The sequence below is a fragment of the Balaenoptera physalus genome (genome assembly GCF_965194825.1).
Source record: "Balaenoptera physalus genome assembly, chromosome: 2".
NCBI classification, from domain to species: domain Eukaryota; kingdom Metazoa; phylum Chordata; class Mammalia; order Artiodactyla; family Balaenopteridae; genus Balaenoptera; species Balaenoptera physalus.
In genome coordinates, this window is record NC_138883.1 from 77,172,774 (window position 1) to 77,186,384 (window position 13,611).

A 13,611-nucleotide genomic window follows, 5' to 3' on the forward strand; every position below is an offset into this window, starting at 1 on the left:
TTGTGCTGTGCAGCTCTGCTTTTATGGGCATCTCATCCAGGTTAAGCCAAAGGCTGTTCCTGGGGAATTTAAAATGAAAACTCAGGGACTAAACGAGTAGATTGCAACATATAAACTTGCAAGATGTTCATGGCTCTTTATTCTACCATGTACACTACAGAAAAGGAGAAAACAGGTTCCAAGCTGAAGTGGAAGATGAAATCTGAGAACTGTACCTTCGTTCAAATCCTTTCCTGAGGTCGCTGCGTTCTTGCCCTTGCGTTCCACGGAGCACTGGTATATCCTCTAGTATAGAGTTTATGTGTTTTACTTAAGGTAGTTCCAGTAGGTGTCTATCACTTAACCCAGTGTCCTAACTTATGCACTTATCCAGAACTGACCAAAATTATCTCCAACCTGCTGAAAGCCTTCTCTTTTTCCCTCAGTCAGTGCAAAATTGGCTGTGTTGCCTCCATATCCATCTTGAATGAGTGGGTCAGAAGGAACTTTCTAAGTTAAGGGAGAAATTGGGTGAATACATGTCCTGGCTCCGTCACTTACTAATTGTATGATCTTGGGAAAGAAACCTTTCTGAGCCTCAGTTTCATGATGAGTAAAATGGATCAAATGTTCATCTGTAAAATGGGGGCAATATCTACTTCATAAATGGAACTGTTTAGAACACTTTACATGTATTATCCCACTTAATATTGATACTAACCCTATTCATATAAGTGCTCAGTGAAAGTTCATAATTATTAATATTCTTACCTTTCAGATGAGGAAACAGAGGTTAAAATTTTCCCAAGCTCACCAGCTGGTAACCTAGAGCAAGTCCTATTAACTACTTCCTACAGTGTTTCTCTCACAAGCTAAACTAAAAAAACGAAACGTTCACATACCCATGATCAACACATAGCCATACATCTATTCACTTGCCCACCCTCTGCCTATGGCTGTTGGCATGATCTGGGGACTTGCCTCTCTCCTTCCAAACACTCCTCAGAAGAGGTGGTGTAGTCAAGAGAAACTGACTTCCAAGGCAAAGCAGTTCTAGTCCTAATGTCTGGTGCCTAGAGTTTCAGACACTGTAAACCTAAAGATCTTTCTAAAAGGCAAATCCAATGGTGTCGTTCCCTTATTAAAAACCCTTTGTAGACTCTCCATAGACTTCAAAATATGGGACCCTGACCATGGCCCCTCCAGATTCACTTCTTGCCACTTTTTTCCCACGTACATCTTGAATTTTCCTCATTTCCCCTCTCTTAAGTTCTATATGTTTGCTCACCTCTGGACCTTTTTGATTATTTCTTCCTCTCAACTCTCTACCCAACCCCCATCCCTTTCCCTTGTCTACCTCTTACATTTTCTTCAGGACTTAGTGTAGAAATCACCTTTGACAAAAATCTTCCAGATGCCCCCAAGGCTTGGATAAGAGCCTCTTTTTTGTCCCCTTTTGTGCCTGTGCTTACACCATTATAGAATTTCATTTTATCGGATTACCTGTTTACTTCTCTGACTTTCCTCTCTGGACTCTAAGCTACCTGGGCTGTAAAGCACTAGTAATACAACAGTCCTGTTCTCAAGGAAGGGTGGGAAGAATCTTAATTTCTCCACTAAAACAGTTCTGGGGTGGCTGCCACATACAGCTTCATCGTTTTTAGGGATCCCAACTCAAATCATTAGACAAAAATGGAGATCAGAGACTCGTGGTGAATTAAGCTTCTACTTCTCAGGGATGCACAAAGATACTAACCATGCTAAAACAAAGCCCACAAAACCCAGGAACCTTACCTTGCAACCATTGTTTATCTCAGGTATGCACTTACCTATTTAGTAAAGACTACATTGTGAAGCATCTATACTCTTGAATGTGCCAAAGGCTATTAGGTGAGGCGACACAATGATGAGCAAAGTAGCATGAAGTCTGGCTTCAGAGCTTAGAGTTTAGTGGGAGAAATAGACATGAATAACCAAACACATAAATATATGTAATGAAAACCTTGATAGGTGCTCCACGGAAAAGTCCTGGGTGCTATAAAAGCTCATAACATGGGAATCTGGATGAGAGGGTAGAGGGCCAATGTAGGACCACTTTGCTGAGAAAGTGACCTGTGAGGTAAGACGAGAGACTACATAGGAATAAACTAGGCTGAGGCTGAGAAGAAGGGATGAGAGTGAGGAGCTTCCCAGTGTGAGCTGAGGTGGGAGGGAGGTCGGGCCCCTGAAGGAACTGAGAAAAGCACATAGCTGGAGCACTGCTGGAAGAGGGGAGGGGAGAAGGCCTGGACAGGTAGGCAGAGGCCGCCTGGACGCCTTGCAGGCCTGAACTCGCCTTATCTTCTCGAGGACACACCTCGCTCCTCTCAGGATAAATGGTAAGGGAAAACCTGTGTATGGCGTTCCGTGGTCACCTGGCCTGACTGATTACTGATAAGCAGTCTCTAAACTAACTGTTGTATATGAAAATCACTACCCCAAAGCCTAGAGTCTTCAGTAGAAACCTCAGGTACCCAAAAACTTTGAGATAATATGTTAATGGAAGAAAAACAAGCTTTGCCTTCCCTCCTGACTTGCTCTCTGGCCCAACCTCACGTCTTTAAATGATGTGGCCCAGCAGATGTCTGTGACATAAAGCAGCTTCTCTTTCCCTTCATCTTCTTTGGGGCTGGTGGGGATTGGTTGGGAAGGAAGTTCCTGCTCTTCCTCAAGGCGTCTCGAAGGACTCTGAGCTCCTGGTACGCTCTCAGCCCTCCCACTCTGAACCAACTGCTGCTACCTTGAACTTGAGGCTCTTTTCCATCCTCACTGCTTCAAGTTTTATGTATGTAAATATGTGTGTGATTGTATGTATTTGATTTTGAAAGTGTCCTTGCAGAATCCTACTGACAACTTCTCCAATTTCTGCATTCCTACCTGACCTCTACCTTGAGAAGGGATTGGATTATGGAATAGGAAGGTTAGGCTGTATCCAGACAGGGCAAGACTCCTTTCTGAAAGGCCTGGGAACCACACTGGATAAAAAAGACCAGCGGATTGCTTGTGAGAGCTTCTAAGTGGAATGTTGGATATAATCCACATTCATCTTGTTACTCTTCACTCACTTTCTCTTTTCAATCATATAAGGGTTCTACCCTCTGCAGTTCAGATTTCGGTGCTAGTTTCTCCTTCTGCCAAAGAGCAGGGAACAAAAGAGGCCTAGAGAAGGGAAATGTTTGTGCTTGGGGAGGAGGAGAGCTGGAGGCCTCCAGCCATCACTGGAGTGATTCTCTTTGTACTGTTGTCCTGTCCCTCGTTCTGTTAGTCTGTGTTCTTGGGGGCCAGGGCAGTGTCTTATTCCCCTCTGAAGTCACATGGTTCCCACGGAGATAAATAATTATCTGCTGAACAAATGAGTAACCAAACAAAGGAGGAATCAGGTTGCCTGGATGGTGGTTCTTGGATCTAAGAAGATGGTGAAGGAAAGAGGGTACAAAGATTTGGGGCATTTGGAGAAGGTGGCTCCAGTGAAAAGTAGAGGAAAAAAAACAAAAACAAAATGATTGTGAGTAAAAATGAAACAAGGGTTACTGTTTTTTTTTTAACATTAAAAAATAAATAAATTTATTTATTTTTGGCTATGTTGGGTTCTCGTTGCTGTGCGTGGGCTTTTTCTAGTTGCGGTGAGCGGGGGTTACTCTTCGTTGTGGTGCGCAGGCTTTTCATTGTGGTGGCTCATCTTGTTGTGGAGCACAGGCTCTAGGTGCATGAGCTTCAGTAGTTGTGGCACGTGGGCTCAGCAGTTGTGGTTCATGGGCTCTAGAGCACAGGCTCAGCAGTTGTGGCGCACGGGCTTAGTTGTTCCACGGCATGTGGGATCTTCCCGGACCAGGGCTTGAACCTGTGTCCCCTGCATTGGCAGGCGGATTCTTAACCACTGCGCCAACAGGGAAGCCCCCGTTGTATAGGATTGGAATTGCAGATGTCAATATGAACTCATTGTTTTTAGTAGGTATACACATATACATATTTGTTAGTTCCATCCACTGAAAGGGTCTAATAGCAATGAATACATCCTGATTCTAGAACTGAGTCAGGTACCATTCTCTACTTAATGAAACCAGGGCTCCTTGAAGAAATGACTGATTCTTGGGTTGGGGTGGGGAGAGTGAAGATGAGCCTGTAATATCTTCTTGTACCAGAAAGTAAGGGAGTGCTCAAAAAATGTTTGAACTATGTCAAAGGGTCACAGGAATCATCTTGAAGGGGCTCTTATTGCTTAAATTTGTGACAATTTTAACATTGAAATAATGACAGTAATGGGTTTTAACCAATTATTATGAGTTTGTTAGTCTATAATAGTAATAAATAAGTAAATAAATAGATAATAAAGAGGGAACAAGTCTTCCTTACAGTGGAATGCCAACCACTTGGCAATCATCGTAGGAATAACTTGATGAGAATAATAAAGAGATGCTACAATTACTGAGTGAAAACCTGATGACCCATAGGACGTTTATAGAGGCTTAAAATCTCTTTCTCAAAATTATTAGTTGCAGAGGGAAAAATAGTAAATTTATAGTGGAGAAACGTGGCGGGTGGATGAGAGGTACACTTTAACCAAGCGAGCCGTGTTAGCGTCACCACTACTGGGATAAAACAGCATGTCCTGCTAATGTGATGCCCTGAGGACACAATATCACATTTGTGACATTCCTGCCCAAATCAAAACAAACAAACTGAATCTGATGTGAAACATCAGACAATAGCAGACTGATGGAAATTCTTTTTTTTTTTTTTTAGACTAAACCTTTAATTAATTAATTAATTAATTTTTTTTGGCTGTGTCGGGTCTTAGTTGCGGCATGCGGGATCTTTGTTGTGGCGCACAGGTTTCTCTCTACTTGTGGCGTGTGGGTTTTTTTCTCTTCTTTAGTTGTGGCGTGCATGCTCAAGGGCGCTTGAGCTCTGTAGTTGTGGCTTGTGGGCTCCAGAGCGTGTGGGCTCTGTAGTTTGCAGCACGGGAGCTCAGTAGTTGTGGTGCGAGGGCTTAGCTGCCCCGCGGCATGTGGGAACCTAGCTCCCCGACCAGGGATCGAACCCACGTCCCCTGCATTGGAAGGTGGATTCTTTACCACTGGACCACCAGGGAAGTCCCTGGAAATTCTTTTTTAAAAATTGGATTGAATGTACTCTAAAGAAATGACCATATCATAAAAGACAAAAGAAAGCTGAAGACCTCTTCCAAATTAAAAGAGTCCAAGAGACATGACAGCTAAATGCAGTGTGTGGTCCTGGATTAGATCCTAACTGGAAAAGAAATTCTTATAATGAACATTGTTTGAACAACTGGTAAAAGTTGAGTATGGACTGTATTACATAATTATGTTTCACATAATAATATTACAGCAATGTTGAATCTCCTGATTTTGTATTTGTATTGTGGTAATGTAAGATAATTTCCTTGTTCTTAAGAAATACCCACTGGAGTATTTAGAGGTCAGTGGATGTGATGTCTGCAACTTACTCCGAATGGCTGAGAAAAAAAAAATGTGTACACACACACACACACACAGCACAAATGTGGCAAAATGTTAACAACTGGGGAATGTGGGTGAAGGATATCAGAGTTCTCTGTACTATTATTGCAGCTTTTTTCTAAGTTTAAAATTATCCTCCCCCCCAGAAAAAAGTTGTATGTTTTTAAATAATTTTTCTTCTGGTTCCTTTCTGGATGCTTAAAAAACGTATTTCCCTTCCTCCTCTCACTCTCAATCTGGGGCTCTTATTGGAAAGAATTTATATAATCTCAAACTTTACTGGTGATATGAGTAGGGGCAGATGGGAATTAGTCTCACTTACAATGGGAATGAAATGACTGGGGCACCAGCTCTTCGAGCAGTTAGAGAAGAAATGCTGCTGTTCTGGTTTGTTGCAGGGTCTGTATTGGCTAACGTGCCCTGGTTTAAGGTCTGCCTCACCTCCCTTGTCCTGGAGGGTGATGGGATCATTTTAGTCACAGGAATCTTGTCATCATTATTTTATCTTAATTTGGTAACTGAGAGGAAAGGGGAAAATCACAAAGGTGGCAGGAGGGACATGTATCCACATTGTATAGCAACTCCTACCCCCTTAAAAGGCCAGGCGATGCGAATGTGTGTGGAATCTCTAACATAGATGGATCTGTCAAGCTCACTGAGACCATTTTCTTTCTTTTCTTTTTCAAATTTATTTAATTTATTCATTTTTGGCTGCATTGGGTCCTCGTTGATGCATGGAGGCTTTCTCTAGTTGTGGCGAGCGGGGGCTACTCTTGGTTGCGATGCACGGGCTTCTCATTGCACTGGCTTCTCTTGTTTCAGAACACGGGCTCTAGGCGCACGGGCTTCAGTAGTTGTGGCACATGGGCTCAGTAGTTGTGGCTTGCAGGCTCTAGAGCACAGGCTCAGAAGTTGTGGCGCACGGGCTTTGTTGCTCCGCGGCATGTGGGATCTTCCTGGACCAGGGCTCAAACCTGTGTCTCCTGCATTGGCAGGCAGATGCTTAACCACTGTGCCACCAGGGAAGCCTGAGACCATTTTCTTATTTAAACACTTCGCGTTGGACTACTGTGTGGTTAAATTTCTTTAATATCTAGAACAATGCTAGTATGATACAGAAAAGCAGTCCAGTCCCCACATCCTTTGCTGTGATTCCAGTATTTACAGTAGACAATGGGATTTTTCTCTCCAGAGATTAGGTACAGATTTCACAATGACAAAGAGCCAAACATCAGCATCACCCTGAAAAGACATTCACCAAAGGAGCAAAGCAGAGACCAGGAATGCTGACGAAATGCTTTAACCAAAAATTGTACTGAAAACAGATTCCTCGACAAGCCATCAAATTCACAGCAAGGAGAAACAAACCACAATATTAGCAACATAGCAGTGTCCAACAGGCAACTAATCAAAGCTGCACACAGTGTACCACAAACAGAGCTTTGGAGATGGGGCATAAGAAGGCCTAAGATCCAAAGTCAGTCCACACCCTACCCATCCACCCATCAGGCCCTTGTAGTTTACAGTTGGATCTGTTCATTCTGAGGACCCCACCAGAGGCCCTACTCTAAAGAAGTCTAGTTTCCCCTAGTAGTTTGGGGCATTCTTTTTGTCTTTGTCAAGGGGCATAGGTAGTCTGCATAACTGGTTGCCTCCCAAAGCCCGTGATGTAGGAGGCATAGGCCTCTCAATTAATTTCACAAAAGACAAAAAAGGCTTAGTTCTAGGCAGTTGTGGAGTGAGAAAAATGTGCCTCCACCAGCCCACCCCCTCAGTTCTGTGTTCTTTTGTTTGAATTAGGTTGTATCTCTCTCTACTGTGAACAGTGAGTGAGCTCAAAGTGCTATTCTCTTGGAGGGATTTTCACTTTTGTCAAAGCCTTAAACTAAAAAAATCAACTTTATCCAGAGCTTATGAAGCCACATGCTGTTGGCATCTTGTAGACCTGGGAGCCTCTGTCTTGGAGAATTGAGCCAGTTAATATTCTCTACCAAATTCTTGGTGGATGTCAACCTGCCCTTCATAAAGCCTCAGCAGCTACGTTGCTTCAAAGATGTTCCACCTCAACATCAAGTCCCTACAGGGCTGGAGAGGCCTGGGTTTCCACTTCCCTGAAGCGTCCTTGGTACTCTGTAGAAGAGGCCAATTCACTCTTCAGTGGAAAGCTTGAAACTCTCCTATACTCAAGTACATACTGAATTCCCAGGACAACTAAACCAGCTATTTTTACATCCCCTTAGCAAACGAGGCTGAAAAAGAACTAGCCCACATTAGGTGAAAAGAAGTCCAGAGATTTTTATATACAACTGCAGATGTAAGTAACAGGTTAAATAATGAGTTTCTGTCTGACAGGAGTGTTTCATCTTTAAAATCCTTGTTGTATGCTATACTGCTGCTTTCTTTGTGGACTGTTCATTAATTTTATGCATTATTGTATTGTTTTGATTTCTTGCACATTGGTTTATTTTCAGAATTATCAAAGAAGCCTCTTAGCTTTGGTTTGTTTATATACGCAGAGATTTCAATTAAAATTTGGTTTTTGGGGCTTCCCTGGTGACGCAGTGGTTGAGAGTCTGCCTGCCAATGCAGGGCACGTGGGTTCGAGTCCTGGTCTGGGAGGATCCCACATGCCGCGGAGCAACTGGGCGCGTGAGCCACAATTACTGAGCCTGCTCGTCTGGAGCCTGTGCTCCGCAACAGGAGAGGCCGCGATAGTGAGAGGCCCACGCACTGCGATGAAGAGTGGCCCCCACTTGCCGCAGCTGGAGAAAGCCCTCGCACAGAAACGAAGACCCAACACAGCCATAAATAAAATAAATAAATAAAATTTGAAAAAAGAAAATGCTCCCTATTAAAAAAAGAAAATTTGGTTTTTGGATAATCCTGATATTTAAATGTATGTTGATAACTTTTATTTTTATACATTATTGTGGCCTACACATTGTTTTTAAAGAAAACATGGTCATTTTTAATGACCATAGCCAGCATTACTGGACCTCAACTGTATTTTTCTGGGCTTCTCATTTTTGTGAATTTGGAGAGGAATTTGGAGAGGAATGACTAAGTCAGTCATTTCTTTTTTTTTTTTTTAATAAATATTTATTTATTTATTTATTTCTCTAGTTGCGGTGAGCTGGGGCTACTCTTCATTGCGGTGCGTGGGCTTCTCATTGTGGTGGTTTCTCTTGTTGTGGAGCACGGGCTCTAGGCGCACGGGCTCAGTAGTTGTGGCACGCGGGCTCAGTAGTTGTGGCTTGCGGACTCTAGAGCGCAGGCTCCGTAGTTGTGGCGCACGGGCTTAGTTGCTCCGCGGCATGTGGGATCTTCCCGGACCAGGGCTCGAACCCGTGTCCCCTGCATTGGCAGGCGGATTCTTAACCACTGCACCACCAGGGAAGTCCAGTAAGTCATTTCTGAGCCATGATTTGGAGGACCTATTTTTTTTTAAAAGAGCCTTTCCCCTGCTGTCCCTCTAAATAGCACTTCTGGCTGGAGACAGCACAGTGACCTGCTTGTGCCTGGGTGTGAATTGGGGGTCTGGATGAGGGCCTGCAAAAGGGCCTGGAAGAAGTTCAAAAGCATGGAGTGAAACCAAATTTGTTTTGCACATTTTGCCTCAGGTTTGCCTTGTGAAGAGATTAGAAAGTAAGACCTCTGAGAATAATTTAAGAGAACCATGATTAAACAGACTGTTGAAGGTCTTTACCCAGTGAAGAGCTGTCATACAATTAGTCTTCCTAAGGACAGAGCATAAATAAATGGGTTCAAAGAGCACCAACTACAATACATAATATTTGTTTACATAAAAGGAAAAAAATCCCCACTGGTAAAAACAAAATAACTGACTGTGGAGACCTGATCACCTTTATTAGTAGAATAGAGGCTTCTCTGTAGGACTGGGTGTGATCAGGTTCCAGTGTCCTTTCAGACCCAGGTCCCTGAGAGGAAGGGTGGCTCTGTGGGGACCGGCCTGGCCTCAGTGGGTACCAGGAATTGGCATCAGTTGTGAAAAGGAAGAGGAAGAGCTTTGCTCAGATGTAGGGACAGGAAAACATACCACAGTACGGAACACATAATAGCTGCATAATAAATACTGATCAGTTTATAAAGAAATAGAATCTTAGAAGCCAGTTGAATCTCACTCTTGTTAACAGGTGACACTGACTTACATTCTCCTGGTTCTCACCGAAATGAGACAACTTCAGAGACACATACATACTGCACAAAACTCTGTGACAGGTTTCCACCGGTCCTGCTGTTGCCCACAGAAGGTTGGACAGGAGCTCCCTCAGTTGTTGTTCACTGTGACCAAGTGCCCCTCCTTCTGTGAAGGGTCGTGAGTCTGTCTCTTTGGTGGCAAACACTCCAGCAGCATCAGGCGACCCTGGTCATGGATAAGAATCATTCAATTTGGCAGCAACTGTGGCAGCTGTGACTGTTTCCCTTTGGCGAGGGACCTCGAGGCTTTCCATGTCCTCAGGGACTCAAAAGGTCTTTTTGAAAAGTAAACCAGAATCAGTTCACCCATCCTCAGAGGACCTTGACCATGGTCATTCTTTTGAGGGGAGTCGTTACTTTTCAGGGGAGCTTGCTGTTCCCCTGCCAGTACAATTTCTCTTCCACTTTTTTCTTTTTCCATCGGCAGAGAAGCAGCATCTTAAAGGTCTTCCTGAAGGTTCTGTTGCAGAGGGCATAGCAAATGGGGTTGACAGTGCTATTGACGTAGCACAGCCAGTAGCCCAAGTGCCACAGGGTGACTGGGACACACTTGTCGCAGAAGGTGGAAACCAGAACCATGATGTTGTAAGGAGTCCACGTGATAATGAAAGCCAGGAGAATTGCACTCAGGGTCTGGGCTGCTTTCCTCTCTTTGACGAGGACCATCCTCTTTCGTTTGGTCATCTGATGGCTGAGGTTGGGATCAAGGCCTTTCGTCGAAGGGTCCTTGGACACCGGGAAGGAGCAGGGCATGATTTTCACCTTGCGACAGCCGTTGTTGGTATCCTGGGTCCCATCAGCTTTCACCACCAATCGGAACTTATAGGCCATGCACTTCTGACTCTTGGGTCGATGAGCAGCAGCTGGAGACAGGAAGTATTTTTGGGTGTCATAGTCATTTTTTTCAGTTTGAGCGTTCACAAAAGTTTCCTTGGTCTCTTCAGCACTGAATTCTTCCCTTGGGCTTTCCTTGGCCTGACTCTTGTAGACCACTTGAAAGACAGGGTCAGTGGTGGGCTTGTCCTCATCTTCTGAGGAGGGGTAGCTGCTGCAGGTGGTTAGCTGCTCGGCTTTGGCCCACTCAGTGCTTGGGCCAGTGGCTCGGGATGGCTTCCCAGTGACGGAGGTGCTCCTGCAGGAGGATGACCAGGAGGCTTGGTTCCTTTCCCTCTGGGCCAGTGTGGGCTGGGGGCAGCTAAAGCAGGACGTGAGCAGAGCCTCCTGAGCTGGCTTTCTCTTCTCAGTTTCAGCCACGCAGTCAGAGCCCTGGAGGTCGGCCAGGTCCTTGGTTCGCTTCTCTGTTTCCCGGTAGATTCGGCAGTAGAGGATTGTCATGACAGAAACAGGGATGTAGAATGCAGCGATGGCAGTGCCAAAAGTGATGGTGGGCTCTGAGAGGAACTGGATCTGGCACTCGTCTGGTGGGACCGTCCGCTCCCCAACCAAGTACTGCCAGCAGAGGATCGCTGGGGCCCAGAGGATGAAGGAGATCAGCCAGGCCAAGCCAATCATGATGCCAGCCCTCTTTGGGGTACGCTTGGCCCGATACGTCAGGGGTCTTGTGATAGAAAAGTATCGGTCAAAACTGATCACCAGAAGGTTCATGACAGAAGCATTGCTGGCCACGTAGTCCAGTGCAAGCCAAAGGTCACAAGCCAGACTCCCGAGAGCCCAGTGTCCCATGAGGATGTAGGTAGTGTAGAGGTTCATGGAGAAGATCCCAATGATGAGATCTGCACAGGCTAAGCTGAGCAGGTAATAGTTGTTAACTGTCTTCAGCTGACTGTTGACTTTGAAAGAGATCATGACTAAGACGTTGCCCACGATGGTGATCAGGCTCACCACCGCTGTCACAGCTGCGATGGTGATGACTTCCCACAACCTGTGACGTTCCAAAGGCTGGTGAGTCACTGGGGTGCCGTTGACGGTAGTAGCATTGTGGTAAGATTCCCCTTCCATCCTGGTGCAAGAGTTTACATTAGGAGTAAGTCTTAGGTTCTAGACTGTTCTCTTTTCGGTCTCACTTCTTCTGGCCAGTTTCTGGAAGAGAGGGAAATACATTAGCTCCACTCACCAGCATGAATTTCTTTCCCACTCATTGTTTATAATTTCTAACAGAACATTAAATGTGGTCCCACACCTATTCAGAGCAAGATGTTGAAATCTAAAGTTTTGATAACACTTTTTATAAAGGCATCTCCTCCCTTTGCTTTTTATGATTACCAATGCCTGAGAGCCTTTCTTGTACATGAGGTTGCTGCCCTCTTGTGGTTCTAATGGGCAATTTTACAAAAAGGGCTGGGAAGATGACAAGGACAAACAAAAAGAGAAGAATCAGATTGTTGGAAAGCAGTGAAGACGGGAAAACAGGTGATGCTAAGTTATCTTAGACTATGGCCTTGAGGTCAGACCCTCTGTTTTTTAAGCTCCTGGTGATAAGTACCTATTTTGTCATTCACTTGGGAAAAAGACAAGTTGTATCTACTTTATAGTCCAACTTTATTGAATTTAATTATAAATTCAGTTATTAAACATTATTGAGGCACTGTTGTGAGCCAAGGCTGTATTACACCACTTCTCCCTGACTTAATGCACACACTACCCATGAGTACCTAGTTTTCATCTAGAGGGTTTAAAAGTTGCCCCAGCTGCTGAAGATGATGACCCTCCCTCCATTTTTGAGCTATTTGCATTGTCACAAATGTTTTAAATTATCTTTTTTTCTGATTATAAAGTAATATGCTGCTTGTAAAAGTTCAAGCAATGTCAAAATATATAACTTCGAAAGCGAAAGTTTCTTCTAATTCCATCTTGCCAGGGTAATCAATGCTAACAGGTGTATTTTGACAGCTTTTCCCTATGCATATACATGCTAACAAATATTTAAACACATTTCGTTTTAATGGGTGGAGTTTTAATGTTTACACTCTAAATTTTGTTTTTTACTTAACAAATCATCATGGACATCTTTGGATCAGTACATCTTTTGGATCAAAGCTATCTTTTTTTCATTTTTAAAAAAAATTAATTAATTTATTTATTTTTGTCTGTGTTGGGTCTTCGTTTCTGTGCGAGGGCTTTCTCCAGTTGCGGCGAGCAGGGGCCACTCTTCATCACGGTGTGCGGGCCTCTCACTGTCGCGGCGTCTCCCGTTGCGGAGCACAGGCTCCAAACGCGCAGGCTCAGTAGTTGTGGCTCACGGGCCCAGCTGCTCTGCGGCATGTGGGATCTTCCCAGACCAGGGGTCGAACCCGTGTCCCCTGCATTGGCAGGCAGATTCTTAACCACTGCGCCACCAGCGAAGCCCCGTTTTTTTTTCATTTTAATGACTGTACATTATCCCACTTAATGGATGTACTATAATTTATTTAACCAACTGCCCATTGACAAATTCCAACTTTTAAAAATAAAATAAAAAATTTTCTTTTCTACATTAAAGATCTATGTACATGATAAAAAGCTTCAGTGGGTACAAAAGTGTAAATGGTAAAAGATAGGTTTCCCTCCCACCTCTGACCTCCAATCTCCTAATCCCCCTTTTCCAGAGGTAACCACTGTTACCATGACTTATCTTTCCTTCCAGAGATATAATATGTGCATACAAATTATATGTGATGATATACGAAAAGTACCATTTTAATTACATTTCAGGTACCTTGACATGATGATAGATCGTGAAGGAGAAGAGTCTTTTTGATGACCCTCAAAGCACATCATATAGGCAATACCGGTTCTGCCTACTGGCCAGTTTTGACACTTCTTTGATCACAGTAATTGATATAAATAATTTGTGAAGGACTATTGACCTTCTTGGCTTTGTTTTATATTTTCAGCTGTATTTTTAGATGCTTTCCTAATACCTCCAATTCAGTGTGGAATTGAATTGATGATATTG

The 13,611-nt window shown here is 43.9% G+C and overlaps 1 protein-coding gene and 1 long non-coding RNA gene across 3 annotated transcripts in view; one reads left to right on the forward strand and one right to left on the reverse strand.

Moving 5' to 3' along the window:
• The window catches only part of LOC309656204 (muscarinic acetylcholine receptor M5), a 340,164-nt gene extending 328,248 nt beyond the window's left edge, over positions 1–11,916 (reverse strand). The window contains exon 1 of the mRNA XM_082452406.1: positions 8,761–11,916. Within this exon, the coding sequence (XP_082308532.1) occupies positions 10,077–11,675 (1,599 nt within the window). The 5' untranslated portion in view covers positions 11,676–11,916 and the 3' untranslated portion in view covers positions 8,761–10,076. The remainder of the gene's footprint in view (positions 1–8,760) is intronic.
• The window catches only part of LOC309656284, a 374,358-nt gene that overhangs the window by 81,905 nt on the left and 278,842 nt on the right, over positions 1–13,611 (forward strand). The window lies entirely within an intron of this gene.